Below are 26,305 nucleotides of genomic sequence, written 5' to 3' on the forward strand. Positions count from 1 at the left end.
ACATATCATGAATTGATTGCAATTTAAGTGCGATTTTACATGGCCTCCTTCCTACTCTCCCCTTGCCTATTTACTCTCACTGAGAGCTGACTACTATTCCTGTGTTATCTAATACTTTTTGACTCTGCTTTTACGCATATTTTTCCCTACTTGAAATGCCTTTCCTTCCTGTTGAAATTTTACAATCCCTTTATCTCCTCAAAGAGAATTAATCATACCAATCTCCTCTTTACAATATATATTTTATTCTTGTATTTTAATTACTGATTTTTTTAACCATTTTTCCCATTAAAGTATTTGTTAGTGACCATATGGGTTTACCATAGCAACCTTGTATTGTCTGGAGAGTTTAGACAGTTAATGGTGGTGGTGAATAAGAGACTAAGTGAATTACTGCTAAAAAGATCTCTATTTTTTTTTCACTATTAACGTTATACTTTTCCAAATGTAAGCTCTTCTATGGGCTTCATCTAAACTAAAGTGAATTAAGATAAACTATATTCAGTGAATTAAGATAAACGAATCTGGCATTTGTTATAGTGACATACTGAGGAATATATATGTGAACATCTATAAATCATAGGGTTGCATTTATAAATATTTCTTGTGTCATATAAATATTTCTCTTTATTTCAAAATGAATGTTTTATTATGTTCCAAGTATCATTAAAATATCCATATTTACAAGCACTTGTTAGAAGTAAAGAATCATTGTTTCTTATCAGTAGACTAGTGTCATAGAGTCTGCTTGTATTTAAATGCATTACTTAATAGAGAACTGTCTGCAAAATGTATTGCTATGATCATATTTTAATCTTTCAGAAACAGATGGGTGAGATGAAACTACAACTTGAAAATGTCATCAAGGAAAATGAAAGGTAAATAAATTAACTTCTTTTATTGTTATCCTAGATAATATTTATTGTTGTTATTTAATATTTTACTCATGTAGTATACTGGTTATGAGTGAAGACTCTGGAGCCTGATTTCCTGTTTCACTCCCAGGTCCATTACTTACTAGTTTTGTGACTTTGGACAGTTACTTAACCTTTTTGTGCTTTAGTTTTCTTATCTATAAATTGGAGATAACCTATTTCATAGGGCTGACTGTAAAGGAAAATAGAGTATGTAATAAGTACTTTATACATACTAGCAATCATTAACAGTACAGTTTATAATAATCATGTATGTTCCAAAACATACTGATAAAAATCTTCAATCCAGCATCTAGTTAAGAGCTAAAAAGGTTAGCAATACTGGTACATCTACCCATGTTTTCTTGCCCTATCCCATTCCTCTCTTTCCCTCTGCCAGAGAGAACATTTTGTTGAATTTTGTGTTTATCATTCCCTTGGTTTTTAAATTTTGTTATAGGTGTCTGTGTCCCTAACAATAGATTATTTAGTTTTCTGGGGTTTTTTTAAGCTATATTAAAATTGTATCATTTAGTCTTCTGGGACTTTTTTTTCCCCACTCAGTATCATGCACAAACAAGTACAAGAGTTTCAAGGGATAAAATTGCTGGATCATAGATTATGAAATATTCATTTTTACAGTGTAATGCCAATTTCCAAAGTGGCTGTGCCAATTTACATTCCCACCTGTGATATTTATGAGTTCTTATTGATCTATATCTTTTTATCAGCACTTAGTCTTACCAAGTTTCTTAATTTTTGTTATTTTGAGTCTTAGGTTGTTTTTTACTGTGGTTATAATTTAACATTTCCCTGAATACTAATATGGTTAACCATTTTTCATATGTTTATTTACCCATGTAGTGTTGTTTTCTCATGAAATGCTTTTTCATTTCTTTTTCCCATTTTCTATTTATCTTTTCCTTATTAAATTGTCAAAGCACTTTATATAATCTGTATTCTGAATATTTGTTGGTATGCCAATCTGTGTGAATGCAGTAACAATACTGTAAACCATAACCACTAGAAATTTCAGGAAGGGATTCAATCACTTAACATGTGGTACTAGATCACTAGCTTTAGGATCGTATTTAGGGGCTATGATCCTGAAGTCAGAAATTTTTGGTGCTGCCACCATCTCTGTTGCTACTCCTACAGCATCATTTCCATAAAACTGGAGACTTGACATTGGAAAGTGAGGCACGGGGTATTGACTATAAGTGACACTCATGTCTATCCAGTTTTGCGTGCTGTCTTACCAATAGAAAAATGTTCTCACCTCTCTTCTGTCTTCCATATCCCCCTCAAGTGCTTCTCACTGGTGATACTTTAATCCCACCCACAGCTCCAGCTATAAGGACCTCTGAGAACTGTAGTTTTGGACTTTCAGCCTCTGTGATAGAGACTGGAATATGGAAAGGAATGGGAATGAATGTTGCCACAGTACCATACAACATGCTAGATGACAGGTATTTTCATAGATATATTCCCAGGTTCTGATATGTTTGATAAACAGAATTTTCTATTTTGTTTTTAATTTTAAGGTAATTGAATCTGTCCATCTTTTTTCTAATGGTTGTTCTTTGTGTCTCTAATAGATCCTCTCTTAGCCTATGATCATAAAGATCCCGTATTTTTGACTAAAAATATTTAAAGTTTTATTCTACCCCAAGTTTCTTAACTGTAACTTAAAAAAAATTTTTTTTTTTAATGTTTACTTATTTTTGAGAAGGAGACAGAGCATGCATGGGGGGAAGGGCCGAGAGAGAGGGAGACACAGAATCCGCAGCAGGCTCTAGGCCCTGAGCTGTCAGCACAGAGCCCAACACAGGGCTCGAACTCACGAACCATGAGATCAGGACCTGGGCCTAAGTCGGCCACTTAACCAGCAGAGCCACCCAGGCACCCCATTAACTTTAACTTTTAAAGATCATGCACCTGGGCTGAAATCTGATAGATCTTTTGTTGTTAACTTGTGTAACTAGACCAAAAAGTAAAGAAATGAATTTTTTTTAGTTCCAAATTCATTTAAAGCATGGGCTTTTTAAAAGTTAACTTTCTTTTGTTTGCATTTTGCTAGATTATATAGCACTTTCCTTTTAGTTTTGTTAATTTATTTTAAAGCATGTTGCTCTCGAGAATAATCTAGAACTCCCACGGAATTCGTATGTCTTATGACTATTTTGTCACCTTCTACCTTACATTTTAAAAAATACGTTTTCACTATTTCTCCTCTCTTCTAATTTCTGAAAGCATCATATGTTTAAGCCAGCAATGTTTGCCAAAGTGTAACATAAATCTTTTAATTGGGTTTTCAGTTTTCCTCATTTGTGTTTTTTCCCATAGAAAAGTTTTTCTAATTTTAACTTTTTATGGTTTACTATTCTTTCTCAAAAAAGTTATTAAATAAGCGATGCTATTCCTAATAAAGGACATTGCTAAGATTTTTGAATCACCAATGTATGTAGATTAATCTTGTATTTTAATGTACTTGGGATAGACAAGATGTATTATATAGTTGAGATGATCCTTTTTCCTATATTTGACTCAACATATTTAACTTCCTTTCATGTCCAGGTCTTTTTAAGCTAGTCTTTTAAAAATCTGCCTTCACCTATTCAACAGTAATGTGGTTGTGTCTCATGAATGTATTTATTCCTAGTACAATAGGAAAGTGGGAAAAATAGATTCTGAGCTTATTAAAAAGGCACTTTTAGTAATTTGAAAATGCTATCAAGTTTTAAAGTGAATTTTACTTATGTTTTTAGGGCAACATCTTACTTTTAATTATGTATTGCAATTAAGGGCTGCAAAATCAAGAAAGTTTATCACTTTTAAGGAAAATATTTAAATATTCATACATGGTCAGTTCTGAATAATAGAAGCTGGCAATGACATGGATTGTATAATAGTATGCAATTCTATGTTACTGAGTTTTGGGAACATTTTAATATTTACATTTTTATGTGGATGTATGTTTTCTGGGAATTGACTACAAATAGGAAATAATGAAGTCATTTAAAATCAGGCTAAGAGAGGGGCGCCTGGGTGGCGCAGTCGGTTAAGCGTCCGACTTCAGCCAGGTCACGATCTCGCGGTCCGTGAGTTCGAGCCCCGCGTCGGGCTCTGGGCTGATGGCTCAGAACCTGGAGCCTGTTTCTGATTCTGTGTCTCCCTCTCTCTCTGCCCCTCCCCCGTTCATGCTCTGTCTCTTTCTGTCCCAAAAATAAATAAACGTTGAAAAAAAATTAAAAAAAAAAAAATCAGGCTAAGAGAGGTGAAAAAATATTTTCCTCCCTTCCATTTTTAAGTCTTCCTTGAAATTTAGTTCATGTTGAGAATATAGTGTTGTTTGTTTTATCCTCCTTTTTTCTCTAATTCCATCTTTTCTCCTCAAAACTTAACAGAGGAAGGAAATTTGGTAAGATAATTAAATGGAGAGATATGTACAGCATTTTAAAAAATTACGTTTTTTAAATACTAATTTTTCTAAATACTAAATACTAATTTTTAAATTTCTAAGTTTCTAAATACTAATTTCTATTATTTGTTATTATTCAGGGAATGGAAGACATCATTTGTTACCTACATAAGAGCCGGTTTTTCTTCTTTCATTCATTTAACTCTGATTTTCTTCCACTGTCATTTTGCTGAGGGGAAATTAACTGCTTCCATAATTTTAAGTGATAAGTCTTTTATTTAAGTATTTTATTTTTAAAGTGATAAGTCTTTTATTAAACTTTTATTCAAACTAGTTTGATTTTCTTTTTGCCAGAGATTGGTCTGGGAATGAATATGTAACCCTACTTTTAACCAGTGAAGTATAAGGGAAAGTCTGTTGTAGAGCTTCTGGGAAAGAATTTTCTCCCTGATAAAAAGAGAGGCAGGCAAGAAGAAAGCTTTACCTCCCTCCTGCTGCATGTTATTTTTAAAAGTGATATGTGAAGCTGGCTGGTATAGCCATGTTTGTAACCATGGGGGTAGATGTGAAGATTGGAAGAAGGGAAAAATGAGAAAACCTTTGATCCTTATTATATTATTGAACTGCTGAAACAAATCTGGAACCACTTACCCTTCCAATTTAATATTAGATAAGGAAATAAAACATTCATTCATTCATTCATTCATTCACTTACAAGTATTTATTGAGTACTTAGTAAGTACCAGGTACTAATCAGGTCAGTACATCAAGTGAATACATCAGTGATAAAACAGACAAAAACACTAACTGATATAGAGACTTAATTGCATTTGTCAGGGATTCACAAACTACATCAGCCTATGGACCAGATTTAGTAAATAAATCAGCCTATGGACCAGATTTTGTAAATAAAAGTTTATTGGCTCACAGCCACACTCATTCATTGTGTCTGTGGCAACTTTTGCTCTGTGCTGGTGGAGGTGAATTGTTGCAACAGAGAGTGAATGGCACACAGAGTCTAAAACATTTACTGTCTGGCCCTTTACAGAAAAAGTTGACTGTTCTTTGGTACATGTAGTGATATTTCACTGCAAACTCTTTCTGTTATCTGGTCTTTAATGCAACAGTCTTTTTTGAAATTTAAAATGGTCTTTGCGTTTTTATTTAGGTATAAATGTAGCTTTAGAACTTAAAACTTCAACAGGAAGAAATATAAAGTTATTATTTAATAAATTAAAACCAATGATATTGAGCATATTATTTATTTTACTGTTTTTATTTTCTGGTAGTCTGATTTTTATCATTTTTAAGATTATAATTATCAATATGTGATGTAGAAGATTTCATAGCAGTATAAAATGGAATTGTTTTTTATGCTTATTTTCATCGATTTGTTCTCATAATTTGACTACTGATAATTGACTAATAATACATCAGAGGTATGGTTTTAAACTTGATTTCAACTTCCCTAATCATCTCATTCATGAATGTTGACAGTATCCTATGAGCACATGTTAAATGTTTTTTTGAAACTTGAGAAATTTATGTGTTTATAAAAGCAATAATGAAGCCATTATTTTTTACTAGTAGTCCAAAAAAATGGTATTCTCAACCCTAAAACTTGGTTCATTTTTCTAATAGCAGAAGGTGAATATATTTGATCTATTTTTGAACGAGAGAAAGAAAAATCTCTGGGATTACATGGTAAATACTGGTGCTCTTGTGCTATTTGAGGCACTGTAAGGAAGACCATCCCCAGAAGTTTGCCAAATCCTAAGCCTAATAAAGTTTTAAATTTAGGTTTTGAATCTCATAAAGGCAGAGCTATGTCTCTTTTTTCTCTATATCTGTTTTTATAACTGAGTTTGTTTTTGTATACTTATGTGTACATACATACACTCTTACCACAGTTCCCTTTGAGTACTAATCTCTAGTCATGCCAGCCTTTGTGCTTGGCTTCCTTAAACCTGGCAGACCAGTTTCTAACAGAACACCTTACCCGTTTCTTCTGCCTAGAATGCTCTTCTTCAGATCTGCATGGCACTGTCTCCTTCCCTTTGTTCAGGTTTTTTTAATCAGGAAAACATTCCCTGACCACATTATCTAGCTGTTTCTATGCTCTTCCCTTTTCTTTTTTCTCTAATATAATTTTATTTTATTTTTGGCACCTATTACTACTTGAAATTATTTATTCGCTTCCTTATTTTTTGTCTTATCTAGTAAAATGTATCCTTCACGAGAGCAAGACCCTTGTCTTTTCTATTTACTACTGTATACATAACACTGTTGAACAGTGCTTTAGCATCTTTTATGCATAAACTATAAAATGCATTCTTTATAATTCTCAGTTTGTTTCTTTGAAGAGTAAAAACCTAGAGATCCCTTTGATCTTTTGATCTTCTGTGATTTTATAATTTTCCTGAGTTTTTGTAGTTATTTTACTTACCTTAATTCACTAGCAGTTCTTTAATGACTCATCTTCATTGAGCCTTTTATTTTCAGTCCAGGTTTCATGGGGGGAAAAAACAACTCTTTTATATGTTAAGTGTATCACTTTGGGTCATATTTAATTAAGTTGTGCAGTCATAGTAAGTAATGCAGCTATGATATAGATTGGCTGTTCCAACCTCTTTTAAGTGTGTATTCCTGTAGTGCAAGAGGCTGGAAAACTGAAATCTAGTTCAGGATATGAATTAGGTTCTGCTAACAATAAGTACTTGTAAGAGATCTAAATTAGGAGATAAGTAGGAAGAGAAGCAGTATCTGAGGTCTGTTTTTGTGGTTGAGAATCTAACAAGTGTAGAGTAGCTCTAGAGCCGATAATTCTGGGCAGCTACTTCTGTTGAAGCTAAAGCATGGTGTTCTGCAGGTTATCCTAACTGGCAGTAATCCTAATCCCAGGATCTCATCTAAGAATGTGTGATCTTGGAACCAGCAGTAGGTATAGTTGCTTCCTGATTGTCCAGCTTCCTAACTGTGGCATATTTACCTGTTCCCTCAGCAAATCAGTTTTGCAACTAGCTAAACCAGTAAGATTGGATTTTTCTAGAAATTGCATTAGAAAGTAGAGATCAACTAATAAGTGGTGGCAGCAGAAAAAGTGAATGCTACTAGTTATTAATAATAAGGATAATATTGTTTACCTCCACAAAGCTTTGTATGATTTCTCTTCTTACTATCAAGCTGTCCAAAATAATGGAACTTTCTTCTTTTTATTTTCCTCAGGCTCTTACATTTTGACTTAATTATTATATATTTGAATAAATACAATGAGAACCAGAACTCTTACTATCTTCTATGTAATACCCCTTCAAATGTTTGTTGAACATAATTATTAGTGTCTAACTTTCAAAAAACATAAAAAAGGAATGCTTTGAAAAAGATTAATTCCTTAAATCTTTGTGGTAATTAAATAGTTTTATTTTCTCAGTTATATTTCTAATATCTTTGGAGAATTAGATAAAATTCATTTAATAAGCATTTACAAATATATTATTACAATTATCTTTCAAAGAAAATAAGGACAAAAATAAGTCTGTAGGATAAAAATAAGCATAAGGCTATAGAAGAAAGAACAAATAATAAGTTTGAGTATGTGGGTATATGTTTGTATGCACTCATTTCAACAGACAAGAATATACTGTTGTTTTCAAAGGCCTATGAAACTTTTGTAAACATAGACATGGACTGCAAACCTTACTCATCGTGTACACAGATACAAATTTAAAAAGTCATAAATCACACCTACAGTAAAGTTTGAAATAACAAAAAACAGGCACAACTAATTTTTAACTACGTTTTCAGCTAACTCCTGAGATGAAAAGAATTAAAAAAATTAAAAACTTCTTAAAATGAACAACATATCAAACTAGTGAGATGCAGCCAAACTAGTACTCAGAACATTTGTAATTAATTGAAAAATAAAATTGAAAATAAGTGAACTAGAGATTTTTGTTTACAATGATGGCAGACTAGGTAAATCAGACTCCTTCTGACAAAAACTAGAAATTCTAGACAAAAACTAGGAAATTGGGACAGATATTTGACAACAGTCAGATCTGTTTAAATGAACTAATTGGAGAATTCTAGGGAAGGACCAGGAAAATAATGAAATCCATGGATATGAGCCTGCATTTGGAGCTGCCTTCATAGGTATATCTCATTATCCTGGAGTAGGCAAAGGTTGAAAAATGGGGCTTGAAACAAATTAACAGAGCTAGAGAGATTCAAATGGAAAGTCAGAGCCCATCAGATTAGAGGCTCAGTGGCTCAGTAAGCTTTCGGGCATTGGGTTGGGGTACCCTATGAGTAAGAGTGACCCCAAAAATCTAGTAGTCCTAAAAAGATCTAAAACATAGCTTGGAATTACCTGAATCTCTGTTCAGAGATCGATAATGCCACTAGCCACATGTAGAAGAAAAAAAAAAAAAAAAAGGACATTTTATAGGAAGATAACATTATTGCTAGGCCTCAAAATATCTCCCCATGTAATATCTGGCTCATATCTTAAAGAGCATAGTTTTAAACAATGATAAATAATAGACAATATAAAAAAATCCACAGGATTGGCCTTTAAAATAACTATGCTTAATATGTTCAGTGAAAACAGACAAAATTTTGAGAATGTTGATAAGGGGATAGGGAACTCTAAAAAAGGAACCAAACAAATTCAGAACTGAAAACATATGGTAATGAAGTAAGACATAACTGAAGAGGGAATTAATGGAATACAGTCCAAGTCTGAAGGAAATATTCAGAGTGAAGATCACAGAGACGAGGAGATAGAAAAATACAGGAAATAATGTAAGAGACATAAGAGAAATAGTGAAAACTAAAATTCATATAACTTAAGCCTGAGAAAGAGAGGACAGAGAGACCTCAATCTGCAGGTTAAGGAAACAGCATGTATCATAAGCTGGATAATACAAAAACAAGCAAACAATCTATATCTAGATACATGGCTATAACATTAAATACAAATTTAAAGACCATTTTTAAAAATGTTCAAAGCAGGGGCGCCTGGGTGGCGCAGTCGGTTAAGCGTCCGACTTCAGCCAGGTCACGATCTCGCGGTCCGGGAGTTCGAGCCCCGCGTCGGGCTCTGGGCTGATGGCTCAGAGCCTGGAGCCTGTTTCCAATTCTGTCTCCCTCTCTCTCTGCCCCTCCCCCGTTCATGCTCTGTCTCTCTCTGTCCCAAAAAAAAATAAAAACGTTGAAAAAAAAATTTAAAAAAAAAAATGTTCAAAGCAGAAAAATTGTCTTCAAAGAAATAGCAATAAGACATAAACTGACTACTCAACAAATGATGGAAATCAGGAGACAGTGCAATATCTTCAAAGTGCTGAAAGAAGGACTCTTAATTTAGAATTATGTATCTAGTGAAATGTTTTTCTAGAAGTCAAATTAGTACATTTTCAGATGAAAAGAAATTGAAAAAATTACCAGTAGCAAAATTAAAATCCTAAAGGGATATTCTACAAAAAGAGGGGAAAGGGTAACTAAGGGAGAAAGTGTAATGAATATCACATTAACTATTCTGAAACAATAATAATGTTTCTAAAGTATTTGTAGGGAATTAAAATACAAAGCAGCAATATCATAAATTTGGGAAAAGGGTAAATACAGTTAAGGTATTCTCAGGTTTCAGTATTGCCCAAAAGTAATAGAATACTTATTTATTTTAGAGTTTTGTTAATTCTGTGTGTGTGTTTTAATCTCTAGGGTAGACAGTGAAAGTAAAGGATCATATAACTGCCAAGTTAATAAAGTAGAAAAATAGAATAATAAAAAGTAACCAATATAGAACAACAGGAACTCTTAGTCATTGCTGGTGGGAAAGCAAAATGTACAGTCACCTAGGAAGACTATTTGGTGGTTTCTTAAAATATGAAACATCATCTTACTATAACAATTCGGCAGTCATACTCCTTGGTATTTACCTAAAGGAATTGGAAACTTATGTCTACACAAAAACCTGCACATGAATGTTTATGCTGCCTTTATTCACAATTGCCAAAACTTGGAAACAACCAAGATGTCCTTCAATAGGTGAATGGATAAATAAACTGTAGTACATCCAGCCTATGGAATATTACTCAGCAATATTAAGAAATGAGCTATGAAGCTATGAGAGGATATGGAGGAACCCTAAACATATTACTAAGTGAAAGCCGTCAGTCTGAAAAGGCTACATATTGTATCATTCCAACTACATGACGTTCTAGAAAAGGCAAAACTATGGAGATGATAAAATGATCAGTGGTTGCCAGGAGCTGCGGGGAGGGAAGTGAAGGAAGAGAGGGATGAAAAGGCAGAGCACATAGGATTTTTAGGGCAGTGAAACCGTTCTGTAAGCTGCTATAGTGATGGATACACGTCATTATAGAATGTTTTATAATACTAAGAGTGAACCATAATGTAAACTATAGACTTTGGGTAATGGTGTCAGTGTAGGTTTACCAGTTGCAAAAATGTACCACTCTGGTGGGGGATGTTGATAGTGGGGGAGGTCATGGCAAGGGGGTCAAGGGATATATTAGGGAATCTCTGTACTTTCTGCTCACTTTTGCTATGAACCTAAAACTGCTAAACAAGTCTTTTTTAAATAGAGTCATCTAAAATAAACACATTTTTTAAAATAAAAGAAAGCATTAAAGGAGAGAAAATCAAAGTAGGGCATATTGGAAGCAAATACTAAGATAGTAGATTTAAGCCCCCAAATAGTAGTAATTATATTAAATTTCAACATATTGGGGCATCTGGGTGGCTCAGTCTGTTAAGCGTCTGACTCTTGATTTCGGCTCAGTTCATAATCTCACAGTTTGCAAGATCGAGCCCCACGTCAGCCTTTGTGGTAAGTGTGGAGGCTGCTTGGGATTCTCTCACTCCCTCTCTCTGTCTCTGCCCCTCCCTTGCTCATGCTCACTCTCTCTTTCTCTCTCAAATAAGTAAACCTAAAAGCCAAAAAAACAAACAAACAAACAAAAAAACCTGGGCAGACGACATTAACAGATATTTCCTCAAAAAAGACATACAGATGCCCAACATCTGAAGAGGCTCAACATCACCCATCATCAGGGAAATACAAATCAAAACTACAATGAGATATCACCTTATACCTGTCAGAATGGCTAAAATCAAAAATACAAGAAACAGGTGCTGGCAGTGATGTGGAATCCTTGTGCACTGTTGGTGGGAGTGCAAGCTGGTGCGGCAACTGTGGAAAACTGTATGGAAGTTCCTCAAAAAAGTAAAAATAGAACTACCCTACCATCCAATAATAATAATACTGGGTATTTATCCATAGAATACAAAAACGCTAATTCTAAAAGATAATAAGCAGCATCCTGTGTTTATTGTAGCATTTTTTACTGTAGCCACATTATAGAAGCAGCCTAAGTGTCCATTAATAGATGAATGGATAAAAACGATGTTGTAGATAAAGACAATGGAATATTATTGAGCCATAAAAAAAAAGAATGAAATCTTGCCATTTGCAATGACATGGATGGAGCTAGAGTTGCTAAGTGAAATGAGTCAGAGAAAGACAAATACTGTATGATTTCACTCATGGAATTTAAGAAACAAAACAAATGAACAGTGGGGAGAAAAAGAGATAAACCAAGAAACAGACCCTTAACTATAGAGAACAAACTGGTGGTTACCAGAGGGGAGATGGGTGGGGGGATAGGTGAAATAGATGATGGGGATTAAGGAGTGCACTTGTGATGAGAACTGAGTAATGTATGCAGTTGTTGAATTCCTATATTGTACACCTGAAACTAATATAACACTGTTAACTATACTAGAACTAGAGTTAAAAATTGAATAAAAGTGAAAAACATAAAATACTAGAAATATTTTAAAATATGAACCTTTGTGTTATTGATAATTCTAAATACTTTTAAAATTTTTAACTAGGAAATAATTAGCAAATTCTGTACTTTCCTTAGGGAGTAATTTCTTGTTGTTCCTAAATTATCCAAACTGTGTTTGATGAACTTTGTTTTCAATAAATATATTCTAAATATTAAATTGAAGTTTTCTAGTTTCAATGGAGATTTTTTAATATCAGTAGATAATTGTCTTTATTTTAAATAGGTGGAGGCAGTTTCTTTGGGAAACTTGCCATGAGATATGTTCATTATAAATAACATTTCTGCTTATAATTGTATGAGTTAAGGGTTTTCAAGTTTCTCCGATATTACAATTTTTTTTTCTTCCTCTTAGGTTTTAAAATAAAACACTTAATCCGTCTTTTTAGATGTACCTTTCTATAACTTTTTTTTTGGTAGCTGTTTAAAACATAATACATATGTGTAATTTACTTTAATGTTAACATTAAAATTGAATTTAAGGCTTTCAGAGTTATGGTCTAGCTGAATACTGTGCCTCTACTAATAGTCTTGATTTCATAGCCAGCAACAATTTTATTCTGTTTATTAACTGGATCTAGTAAGTCAGCTGAGATTTATGAAATGCAATGGAAAAAATAAATAATTCTATAGAATTTTATATCACATTTCCTTTTAATTAACTAGATGAAACCATTGTTGTATTTACATTTCTGAATGGCTTTTTCATCAATTAATAGGGTGTAATATCTGAATTTTACCTGTTTGAAAAATTTAAATCTTTCTAGGACAAACTGAATTATGCTTGAATTAATTATGACAATTTAGTGCGTTTGAAATTGTTATATTTTTACACTTGTAGTGCAGTATTTAATGGTGATTAAAACTTCTAATTTTTGAGGGCTACTTAAAAATGACTTTTGTGTGAAGAACTTTCATTTTAAAGAATGATTTCTGACCAAAATGGTTTTTTAGTTGATTCTGAAAGTGATTACTGCTAGTAAAATGAATTTTTTTACTACTGTGTTAACTTTTTTCTGAAGGTTGCACAGTGAATTAAAAGATGCTGTTGAAAAGCAACTGGAGACCCTTCCCTTTGGCACAGATATGGGAAATGATATATATACAGATGATGAAACAGTCAGGAATCTTCAAGAACAATTACAACTAGCCAATCAAGTGAGTGAAATATATTTTTAAAATTTTATTCTGAATTAACAGAATTTTTTAAATCTCTGTTAATCATTATTTATGAATAATAGTGGAACAGCAAAATTAATACATACTGATTTTCTACAAGATACATTTAACAGCTAACAAAACGTATAATATATACCCTCCCTAAATTGTTATATAGTTACAAAATGTATGTTTTAATTGAATCATAAAGCTTTTGACGTGATTTTTATGTCTTATTAAAATATTTTAATTCCCAAGAAAATTTTTAAAATTATTCACTCACCTAAATTTACATTTTTCATTTTTCTGTGTTTTATTTTCATACTGTGTTCTCTTCAGTTTTCTAAGATCATAGAATTATATTTTTTCAAAATTATACTTCTCCAAGTTACTTTCTCTCCTTTTGTCCTCCCTCATAGTAATTGAAATATTTGTTTATATATATATATATATATATATACACACACACACACACACGTATTTGTTATATATATATATGTATATATATGTATTTGTTATACATATATATGTATTTGTTATACGTATATATATGTATTTGGTATACATATATATATATATATTATACATACATATATCCTGTTTTCTACACTGAACATTTTTGTGATTATACATAAAGGAGTTTAATTTTAATTTATAATTTTCTATTCTAGGCATCTCATAACTTGTATGGATTTGAATCTCATTCTACTTTCTACTTACGTGCCTCAGTTTCCTCATTTATAAATGGAGATTACAAATTCTTTATTGTGATTTTGATTTTATCGTTATCTATGAAAAATCACTTTTTTTATATCCTAGAAATTTGGTTTTAAAATTTTTATACTTGTGAAATTGAGAATTTAATCAGGCAGGCTATATGTACCTTGATAAAGGAGCATGTATTTAACTCTAATTTTATTTTTGTAATGTGTAAAGGGAAGGAATTTGAAAAAGCATGCTCTTTACTCTGTTCAAACTAGTATTATCAGGATTCCTAAATATTTATATAGAAATGAATGAAAATTAATTGAAGCTTTTGAATGCTTTCTAACCAGGTAGCAAAAGCTGATGCACAATGTACAATTCTCAGTAGTCCTTAATAGATTGTGGTAGACCATATGTAAAACAACCCTCTGTTAATATACCTTAAGTATATACAATGATTATTTGTCAATCATACTTCAGTAAAACTGAAAAACAAGAACTAGAAATTGGAGAGGGAGAAGTTAAGATGGCAGAGAAGTAGGGGGACTGGGATTTTCCTTGTTCCTCAAACATAGCTCTATTTCGGTCAGATCACTTGAACATCCAGGAAATAGATATGCAGAGTGGCAGGAGTATCTCCACTGTTGTAGGGAGACAGCTTGGCAATTCCAAGTACATGTATGTGAATTGGGGGAGATAAAACGGCATAGGCACAGAGGGGAGGGAACCCCTTCTGTGGAGAGAAAAAAGGGAGAGAAAGAGAGGGGCTGTGAAATTCCAATGTCAAATTAGCACAAAAGGAAAACTTCTCTGGACCACAGACTGGGGAACAAAAAATATGGAGAGTACCAGGTTCTATTTCGCAAAAAAGCCTTAGAAGCTGAAACAAGATTTCAAAAGTGCGTGGCTTTCTGTGGAACCAGGCTGGAAGCCTTGGCTCATGCTTCTGGGGAGGAGGAAGCCAGCTCCAAAGCACATAGCATGGTGTAGAATCTCAGAGGAGTACTGGGAGAGAACAGTCCCCTTCTTGGAGTACTTTGTGAAGACGGTATATTGCCTCCCCAAGGAAAAGAGACCCTGCAGATGCCAGCCAAAGGCCTTTTAAATCAGCAGGGTCGGGTGGCTCTACTCCAGAACAGGGGAAAGGAGTCCCACTGAGCTGGGTCCTTTGAGACTTTGGGTTATGAATCCCAGCTGAGCACTTAGAAGGCGCAGGAACTATGGATCAGGGCAAGCTGACTCCCCTAACTATTCTGTGAGGACTGCCTGAACAGCGTGGGTTGAGATACCCAGTCCAGGGAAGAGAGATTGGGGAGTTGACATTTCTCTCCCCAACACCAACACCAACACAGTGGGACTTAAGAGAGCACCTCAGTGGCCCCTAGTGGAGGCGAGACCAGGTTACACCAAACTCTGCCCATATGGCAACTGCTTACTTAATGGAGGAAGACTTACTGATACAACACAGCTGGCCTCTCCTCCAGACCAGCACAGCCACTGGTCCTCGGCACCAACACACAAGTGTTTCTTTTTGTTTGTTTTTCTGTTTGTTTTCCTTTATTCTTTTCTTTTTCTTTCTCTTCCCTCTTTTAATGTTTCTTTTGGAATCAGGCTCAAAGTTTCTGATTTGTTTTTGGTCAATTCTTATATACATATATATATGTGTGTGTATAAATAATATATATATATATAATATATTATTATAGTCATTTTTATTCTGTTCTTTTTCCAACTTCTCTTCTTCTTTATTTTCCTCTCTCTCTCCCTGAATTTAGCCTTATAGTTTTTTGATTCTCTATTTGGGTTTCTTTTCTCCCTTTTCATTTTTCTCTTTTAATGGGATAAGACTTCCACCCTCTTTCCTTTTTTGGGGGGTGAGTTGGTTACTTCATCAAAAACATTAAAGCACATCTGGTTGAAGGCCCACACATTCCGCCACCACAAGCAAAGAGGAGCTCTGCACAGTACTGATCACTAGGATGAGCAGCCAAAATGTACAACAGAGTGCACACCGCATATACCAAAAATACCTGGAGTGCCAGGCCTGGATAGGGTATGACCCCTTTTTAATATAGTAGTACACTCAGGTGCAGGACACAGAAGAAACACAAAACACAGAAACTTAGCCAAAATGACAAAACGGAGGAATTCTCCCCAAAAGAGAATTCAAGATTTCTTCAAGAAGAAAGCAAGGCCAGAGAATTGTTCAAAACAGATATAAGTAATATATCTGAACAAGAATTTAGAATAACAGTCATAAGACTAACAACTGGGCTTGAAAAAAGCATAGAAGACACCAGAGAAACTCTTGTTGCAGAGATCAAAGACCTAAGAACTAGTCATGATGAATTTAAAAATGCTATAACTGAGATGCAAAATAAACTAGAAACAGTGACAGCGAGAATGGAAGAAGCAGAGGAGAGACGAGGTGAAATAGAAGATAAAATTTTGGAAAATAAGCTGAAAAGAAAAAGGCAGGGGGGAGGAAATTACTAGATCACGAGGGGAGAATTGGAGACCTAAGTGATTCCATGAAATGAAATGAGTGTCCATATCATAGGAGTTCCAGAAGAAGAAGAGTGAGAGAAAGGGGCAGGTTTATTTGAACAAATTATAGCTGAGAACTATCCTAATCTGGGGAAAGAAACAGGCATCCAAGTCCAACAGGCACAGAGAACTCCCTTCAGAATCAACAAGAACAGGTCAACACCATGACATATCCTAGTGACTCTGGCAATATACAAAGATAAAGAGAGAATTCTGAAAACAGCTAAGGACAAACGATCCTTAGCCTACAAGGGTTGACACATAAGGGTAGTAGCAGACTTGTCCACTGAACCTTGGAAGGCCAGAAGGGAGTGGCAGGAAATATTCAACATGCTGGATAGGAAAATTGTGCAGCCAAGAATCCTTTATCCAGCAAAGCTGTTGTTCAGAATAGAAGGGGAGAAAAAAAAGAGTTCTCCAGACAAAAAGAAAACTAGAGGAGTTTGTGATGACTAGACCAGGCCTATAAGAGATCCTAAGGGGTACCGTGTGTGTGGAAAGCAGCAAAGACTACAGAAGGACCAGGGATATCACCATGAACATCAAATCTACAGAAAACACAATGGCACTAAATTCATATCTTTCAACAATCACTCTGAATGTAAATGGACTAAATGCCCCAATCAAAAGACATAGGGTTTCAAGATGGATAAAAAACAAGAGCCATCAATATGCTGCCTACAAGAGACTCCTTGAAAGTGAGGGGATGGAGAACCATCTATCATGTTAACGGACGTTGAAAGAAAGCCAGAGTAGCCATACTTTCATCAGACAAACTAGATTTGAAAAGAAAGACTGTAACAAATAAAAAAAGGCATATCATAATTAAAGGTTCTCTGCACCAAGTTTTAATAATTGTAAATATGCCCCCAGTGTGGAAGCACCCACTTATATAAATCTATTAATCACAAACAGAAGCAAATTTACTGATAAACACCATAATTGTAAGAGACTTTTGTACACCACTTACAACAATGGACAGATTATCTAGGCAGAAAATCAGTACAGAAACAATGTCTCTGAATGACACATTGGACCAGGTGGACTTAACAGATATATTCAGAATTTTTCATAATAAAGCAGAATACACATTCTTCTCGAGTGCACATGGAACATTCTCCAAAATAGATCATATATTGGGTCACAAAACAGCCCTCAACAGGTACAAACAGATTGAGATCATACTGTGCATATTTTCAGATCACAACACTATGAAACTTGAAAGCCCCCAAATACATGGAGGTTAAAGAACGTCCTACTTAAGAATGAATAGGTTAAACGAAATTTAAAAAGAAACTTAAAAATACGTGAAAGCAAGTGAAAATGAGAACACAACAGTCTAAACCCTTTGGGATGCAACAAAGGCAGTCCTAAGAGGAAAATACACCGTAATTCAGGCCTATCTCAAGAAGTCAGAAAGGTCCCAAATACACAACCTAACCTTACACCTAGAAAAGCTGAAGCAAATAAAGCCCAAAGCCAGCAGAAGAAGGGCAATAATAAACATTAGAGCAGAAATAAATAGAATCCAAAAGAAAACAGTAAAACATTAATGAAACTAAGAACTGACTTTTTGAAAGAATAAAAAAAATTGATAACCCCCTAGCCAGACTTCAAAAAGAAAAGAGAGGGGATCCAAATAGATACAATCACAAATAAAAGAGGAGAGAGTAAAACCAACACCACAGAAGTACAAGTGTAAGATGATGCTATGAAAAACTATATATGCCAATAAACTGGACAATCTGGAAGAAGTGGACAAATTCATAGACACTCATATACTACCAAAACTCAAATGGGAAGAAATAGAGAACTTGAACAGACCAGTGAAGAAGTGAATGGGTTATCAAGAATCTCCCAACAAAAGAGTCCTGGGCCAGATGGCTTCCTAGGGGAATTCTACCAGACATTCTACTCAAGCTGTTCCAAAAAATACAAATGTAAAGAAAGTTTCCAGACTCATTCTATGAAGTCAGCATTACCTTACCCTGATTCCAAAACCAAAATCCCCACTAAAAAGGAGAATGACAGGCCAATATCCCTGATGAACCTGGATGCAGAAATTCTCAACAAGATGGTAGCAAATCGAACTCAATAGTACATTAAAAGAATTATTCACCATGAACAAGTGGGATTCATTCCTAGGCTGCAGGGTTGGTTCAATATTTGCAAATCAATCAATGTGATACACCACATTAATAGAAGAAAGGATAAGAACTATATGATCCTGTCTACAGATGCAGAAAAGGCATTCAACAAAACATGGCATCCTTTCTTGATAAAACCCTCACAAAACTCGGGATAGAAGGAACATATCTTAACTCATAAAAGCCATATAGGAAAGACCACAGCTAATATCATCCTCAATGGAGAAAAACCAAGCTCTTTCCCCCTGAGATCAGAAATAACAGGGACGTCCACTCTCACCAATGTTGTTCAGCGTAGTGTTGGAAGTCCTAGCCTCAGCAATCAGACAACAAAACCAAATAAAGGCATCCAAATTGGCAAAGAAGAAGCCAAACTTCCACTCTTCACAGATGACATGATTCTCTACATAGAAAATCTGAAAGACTCCACCAAAAACCTGCTAAAGCTGATACGTGAATTCAGCAAAGTCACAGGATATAAAATCAATGTGCAGAAGTCGGTTGCATTTCTATACACCAATAATGAAGCAACAGAAGGAGAAATCAGGGAATCAATACCATTTACAACTGCACCAAAAACCATAAAATACTTAGAAATAAACCTAACCAAAGAGGTAAAAGATCTGTATGCTGAAAACTATAGAAAGCTTATGAAAGAAATTGAAAAATATCCAAACAAATGGAAAAACATTCCATGCTCATGGAATGGAAGAATAAATATTGTTAAAGTGTTGATGCTACCCAAAGCAATCTAGACATCCAGTGCAATGCCTATCAAGATAACACCAGCATTCTTCACAGAGCTAGAACAAACAGTCCTAAAATTTGTATGAAACTACAAAAGACTCCAAATAGCCAGAGTAATGTTGAAAAAGAAAACGAATTGGGAGCATCACAATCCTGGACTTCAACTTGTATTACAAAGCTGTAATCATCAAGTCAGTATGGTATTGACATAAAAACAGACCCACAGATCAATGGGATAGAATAGAGAACCCAGAAATGGACCCACAAATACACCAATCTTCAACAAAGAAGGAAAGAGTATCCAATGGAAAAAAGTCTCTTTAGCCAACGGGTCTGGTAGAACTGGGCAGCAACATGCAGAAAAATGAAACTGGGCTACTTTCTTACACCATATACAAAAATAAACTCAAAATGGATGAATGACCTAAATGTGAGACAGGAAACCATCAAAATACTATAGGTGAAAACAGGCACCAATCTCTTTGACCTAAGCCACAGCAACTTCTTATTTGACATGTCTCCAGAGGCAGGGAAATAAAAGCAAAAATGAACTATTGGGACCTTATCAAGACAAAAAGCATCTGCATAGCAAAGGAAACAGTCAAGAAAACTAAAAGACAACCAACAGAATGGGAAAAGATATTTGCAATTGACATCTCAGATAAAAAGGGTTAGTATCCAAAATCTATAAAGAACATCTCAAACTCAACACCCAAAGAACAAATAATCCAGTGAAGAAATAGGCAGAAGACATGAATAGACACTTCTCCAAAGAAGACATCCAGATGGAAACAGACACATGAAAATATGCTCAAGGGGTACCTAGTGGCTCAGTTGGTTAAGCGTCTGACTTTGGCTCTGGTCATGGTCTCATGGTTCGTGAGTGCAAGCCCCACCTCAAGCTCTATGCTGACATCTCAGAGCCTGGAGCCTGCTTTGGCTTCTGTGTCTCCCTCTCTTTCTGCCCCTCCATCACTCATGCTCTGTCTCTGTCTCAAAAATAAATAAACATTAAAAAAAATTAAGCAAAGAAAAGATGCTCAACATCATTCATCCTCAGGGAAACACAATCCAAATGAGATACCACCTCCCACTGGTCAGAATGGCTAAAATTAACTCCAGAAACAGCAGATGTTGGCGAGGATGTGGAGAAATGGGAACCCTCTTGCACTGTTAGGGGGGATACAAACTGTTGTAGCCACTCTGGAAAACAGTATGGAGGTTCCTTAAAAAATTCAAAATACAAATACCGTACAACCCAGCAATTGCACTGCTAGGAATTTATCCAAAGACACAGAAATGCTGATTCAGAGGGGCACATGCACTCCCATGTTTACAGCAGCACTATCAACAATAGTTCATGAGTTGAAGCCCCGCATTGGGCTCTGTGCTGACAGCTCAAAGCCTGGAACCAGCTTCAGAATCTGTGTCTCCCTCTCTCTCTGCCCCTCCCCTGCTCATGCTCTGTCTCTCTCTCTCAAAAATAAACATTAAAAAAAATTAAAAAGTTAAATTTTAGCTATGAAATAATAAAAAAATTTCAACATAAGAAATTTCATCTTTTGGGTTCTTCTCTAAATTGTTATTAACACAAGTGCATATCAGGGCGTCTGGGTGGCTCAGTCGGTTGTGTCTAGACTCTTGATTTCAGTTCAAGTCATGATTTCAGGGTCATGGAATCGGGTGCTGCATTGATGCCCAGCATGGAGCCTGCTTGAGAGTCTCTTCTCCTTCTCCCCCTGCCCTTCCCCCTGACAAGAAAAAAAAAAAAAAAAGATTAAAAAAAAATACAAAGTGCATATCATCAAAAATAGTACGACTATACCATCTTTACACAGTCTTATTTATATTTTTGTGACTTTATATATAAGAATTCGTTCTGTAAAAGAATATGATTCATTTGTACTGTGTAATAGCCTACTAATAATTTAGTGAATTCTTGATTCTTTTTGTTTTATAGGAAAAAACTCAGGCTGTGGAACTCTGGCAGACTGCTTCTCAGGAGTTGGACAGACTTCAGAGACTTTACCAGGAATATATGACTGAGGCCCAGATTCATGTAGTTGAAAGTCAAAAACAAAAGGTAATCTTGGATTTCATAGTTTTCTTACATATCAGTTTTCATAGTTTTCTTATATATCTTCATTCTGGAGAAACTCAGTTTTGAAGAGGAATGCCTAAGTGTCCATTGTGTTATTTATGTTAAATAGATCTTTGCTGATTAGATATTTCTTGGACAGTTAGTCAAAGCAGTGCCTATTGTACATTAGGTTTTATAATATAAATTAGCAGTGGAAGCTGTATTTAGTTCTAAGAAGCAGGTATAAGATGATTCTGTATAAATGGACCCCCAAACTTTTATATTGTTAATTTCCTACCTTGCTTAAGACAGAAACTATTCATTAGATCATGGCCAGTGAAGAAACCTGCTCAAATATAGTGACAACGTCATGTAAGATGAAAATATTAACACCCTTAATGTGACCTCTAAGATAGGTATCAAGTGTTTTAGCATAGGTTAATCAGATTAGAGTTTTATAATAGGAAGAGATCTTAATGATTATTAAGGCATTCTTTCTATCCAAAGAATGATTTTTATATTGTCAAAGTGGACATTAAGCTTTTGCTGTATACCTCTGTTGACATGAACTTACCATGTCACAAGACCATCCATTCCTTGAAAAATCTGCCTCCTTTATCCTTCCATTGATTCTTTTTCTGCTGGGAACATTGACAGTTGTAGAGTAATCCCAATTCTGATTCCTTTTCTGTGGGTTTTGAGAAGCCAGCTATGTAAATACATTGGTTATCACGCCTTTCTTTAATTCTCATTTATGGACTTTTCAAATTCCAGTTTAAGATTGTTCCTATTATCATCAGCATTATTGGGAATTTTTACCTAAAGGAGTCATAATAATGCTTACATGATGCTTTGCACTTTACAAAATGATTTTTCTATATATTCCCTGGTTTGCAAATAACCCATATGTAGTCTGAGCCATAAGACGTTTACCTCTGAGAGAAGGGGAGCGGGGAGAATGGGAAAAATGAGTGAAGGGGAGTGAAGAGGAGATACAGGCTTCCAGATATGGACTGAATAAGTCACAAGAATAAGAGGCACATTATAGGGAATATAGTCAGTGATATTATAGCAACATTGTATGGTGACAGATGGTAGCTATACTCATGGTGAGCCATAGCATGATGTATAGAGAAGTTGAATCACTTCTCTATTGTGTTGGTTGTATACTTGAAACTAATGTAACATTGTGTGTCAACTATACTCAAAAGTGTGGGGGCGCCTGGGTGGCTCAGTCAGTTGAGTGAATGACCTTTGATTTCAGTTCAGGTCATGATCTCAGAGTCATGGAATTAAGCCCCATGTAGGGATCTACACTGAGCTTGGAACCTGCTTAAGATTCTCCCTCCCTGCCACTCTCTCCCTCTCCCCCACCCCTCTCTTTCTTTCTCTCTGTGTCAAAAAAAAAAAATTGAAAGTGTGTCTGTGTATGGATATGTGTATATAGATAGATAGCATTTTATCAAAAAGAAAAGGCTTTTACTTCTGAGATCTAGAAACCATTTCTAATACAATCTAGTTCTTTGAGGCTGTTTTCCTCATTTAGGTCAATCTACTAAGTCCTGTGTTATTTACCTTTATTCTTGTACTGTAGCTATGCAGTTAGTTTTCTTTTTTTGAACAAGACTTTACAAATAATACTTTGTCCTTATTTCCCCAGTTATCTATCAGCCTTTAATTCTGTCATCCAACATATTAACAGCCCCTTCCAATTTTGTGTCCCCTGCACATACTGTGTTTAACAGGATCATAACAGATAATGACATAACTTAAAAATTCAAGCCATGAGAATTTTAAAAGGGGATAGAGGGACAATAATTCCTGTGCCAGGGTTTTATGCTATAGGTTTTGAGTAGGTTTGAATGTAGTTTTCCAAAATTATGCAATGTCTCTCTTAGCATGTCTATTTACTAGTAAACCAATTTTTAGAAATAGTTGTCTTACATAAAAAATAAATACATTCATTTTTTGTAATCATTTTTAAAAGTTTTTGTCTTATTTCTTCAACTGTTAATTCACACAATAACAGAAAGGCAAGTAATTTCATCTAAACTTAGGCACAATGAATTTAGACTTGATTTTAGGTTAATTTTACATACAGGTTATGTCTGTTGTACAGAATGCTATTTATGTACACTTCTACCTTCCTACTATAGGATCAACTGACCAATTTTCAACAACTGAACAAGCAACTTCATGTTACTAATGAGAACATAGAAATGGTAAGTGAAAGTATCCATTTAGTGTGCTTGTTTATACAAACTAGAAATTGTCACTATAAATATTATTTATGCTAATAAAAATCAGTAACAGAAAATCCTGTGTTACGTGAAATTAAGATAAGTAGGCAGTCCTCTTTTTTATCTTTTACATTCAATAGCATGACAGAATTCACAAAACTTACTGGAGATCTAAAGCTAAAATCTCTCTGAAATACCACCTAATCTAATGGTTATCTTAGGGTCCTAGGTAGGATCTCCTGAGAGTATTCTAGACTGTGAGCTTCTCAAGAGTATGACTCATGCTTTATTCTTTCTTTTTTCTTTTCTTTCTTTTTTTTTTTTTAACATTTATTCATTTTTGAGAGACAGAGAGTGCAAGCAGGGTTGGTACAGAGAGAGAGAGAGACACAGAATCCAAAGCAGGCTCCAGGCTCTTACCTGTCAGCACAGAGCCCGACATAGGGCTCAAACTCACAGACCGCAAGATCGTGACCTAAGCTGAAGTCAGACGCTCAACCGACTGAGCCGCTCAGGCACCCCTCTCATTCTTTATTCTTACCATTTTGTGTAGCACACTGCTAGGTATATAATAAGAATTGTAGAACTGTTAAATAAACTAATAGACCAATTGCTTAAAAATAATGGAACGTTAAGGATCATTTATTAGTGGATTGACCACCAGTATTATTTGGTATATCTAAATTTCCCTTTAATATTTTTCTAAAAGAAATGTAATTAGCCTTCCTAATTCTACTCTTTACCTTTTTTCTCCTCTCACTTTTCTTTTTCTCTTCTTTTGTCTCCTTTTCTTTTCCTTTCTTCTTGGAATTTTATTTTACCTCATTGCTGAGTAATATAATTGTGACATCCCAGGTAATTCCTCTCCTTCCTTTCTTCATTTTGCTTAGTTACTCTGCTAATTCTTGTTAGTACCTAATGAAAATGTCTTTGTTTAAGAGTGGAGTTGTGCCATCAAAAGTAAGTTATCTAATTTTTTCTATCTTTCAAAATTTTCTCCTTTAACCATGCAAAAAATTATTAAATAAATTTTGCCTTATTTAGCTTCTATTTTTTAATCACTTAAAGTTTTTGATGATATACTTCTTAGACATTTTAAAAATAATATTAAAAGTTCTCCAGAACTAAATGACTAATATCCATAATCAGGAAATCATATTTCTGCATGAAATCAGTAGTTTAACCTATTATCACAATTATTCATTCTTTCAGTATATCTCCTAGAATTTCAGGGATTATATAATCCTCTGTTACCTTATACCACAGAGCTCCTATTTTATTATAAGCAACCCAAAATCATTATGATAAAAGTCATGGGAAGCAAATATTTGAGTATTCATAGGAAATGCATTAAAAATTTTCTAAGACACAAGAATTCATAGATTTTAGCCAAAAGTGATAAAGGAGTGACAAGATGGATATAAGAGATGAAAGAGAGAGAGCAAAGAAGAGGCTGTCTTGGTGGTTAAAATAAAGGAAAATGGTAAAAGAAATATTGAAACTTAAGAATTTCTCTTAATGTACCTATCAGGTGGCAAACAAGACTGCTAAATGTGAAGAGACATAGCTAACTGATTGTAAAGATTTTGTATGTCTCAAAGAGCATTCAGAGCATAGGCATAGGAGCACGTTTGAGTAAAAATCAGACTTGAAGAAAAGTACCCTTTAAAAATCAAGCAGTTCATGGGGCACCTGGGTGGCACAGTCGGTTAAGCGTCCGACTTCAGTCAGGTCACGATCTCGCGGTCCGTGAGTTTGAGCCCCGCGTCAGGCTCTGGGCTGATGGTTCAGAGCCTGGAGCCTGTTTCCGATTCTGTGTCTCCCTCTCTCTCTGCCCCTCCCCCATTCATGCTCTGTCTCTCTCTGTCCCAAAAATAAATAAACGTTGAAAAAAAAAATTTTTTTTTAAATAAAAATCAAGCAGTTCCATAAAAAAGTTTCCTGAATTCATAATAAGCTGATTAATGGAATCAGTCCCTATGATGTACAGTAAATTGGTGAGTATACAAGAAGTAATTATCTTTCATGACCAGTGCACTTTTGTAACATATGGAAGTGATGTGAATGATACGTAAAAGTACAAATTTATATTTATTTATTACAAATATATATTTATTTATATAATAGTAGTTGATATTTCCTAGAGGTTCTCTTAGTGAAATAATATTCTTTTTTGAGATTTGTTCATCTCTATAAAATTACTCAAAAATATTTGCTAATTGCATATTAAGTTCCTTTCACTGTTAAAGGTTGCAAGAGAAATGTGCATCTAACCATAAATTCCTGTCCTACTTGGTAAAACAGGATGACATATGAAATAATCATGATTGGTGATTGAAAGGGATGCCTCCTTGGACCTTTATGAATCTTCAAACTCTAGAATATTAATATAGTATTTAATTTTCTTTGTAATGACAAATACAAAACACCAAAGCCATATTCAGTTGCAGTTGTTGAGCTCTACTAGGCTTG

General features: G+C 34.6%; 1 protein-coding gene across 2 annotated transcripts in view; it reads left to right on the plus strand.

Moving 5' to 3' along the window:
* Positions 1 to 26,305, plus strand: part of SCLT1 (sodium channel and clathrin linker 1) — a 217,858-nt gene that overhangs the window by 30,599 nt on the left and 160,954 nt on the right. For both annotated transcript variants that reach the window (XR_006295405.1, XM_043568522.1), the window contains exons 5-8: positions 823 to 878; positions 13,232 to 13,367; positions 21,474 to 21,596; positions 23,750 to 23,815. Coding sequence is in view for 1 of the 2 variants with exons in the window: in XM_043568522.1 (XP_043424457.1) it covers positions 823 to 878; positions 13,232 to 13,367; positions 21,474 to 21,596; positions 23,750 to 23,815 (381 nt within the window). In the remaining variant the exon portion in view is untranslated. The remainder of the gene's footprint in view (positions 1 to 822; positions 879 to 13,231; positions 13,368 to 21,473; positions 21,597 to 23,749; positions 23,816 to 26,305) is intronic.

This window comes from Prionailurus bengalensis, chromosome B1 (genome assembly GCF_016509475.1).
Source record: "Prionailurus bengalensis isolate Pbe53 chromosome B1, Fcat_Pben_1.1_paternal_pri, whole genome shotgun sequence".
In the NCBI taxonomy this organism is placed as follows: domain Eukaryota; kingdom Metazoa; phylum Chordata; class Mammalia; order Carnivora; family Felidae; genus Prionailurus; species Prionailurus bengalensis.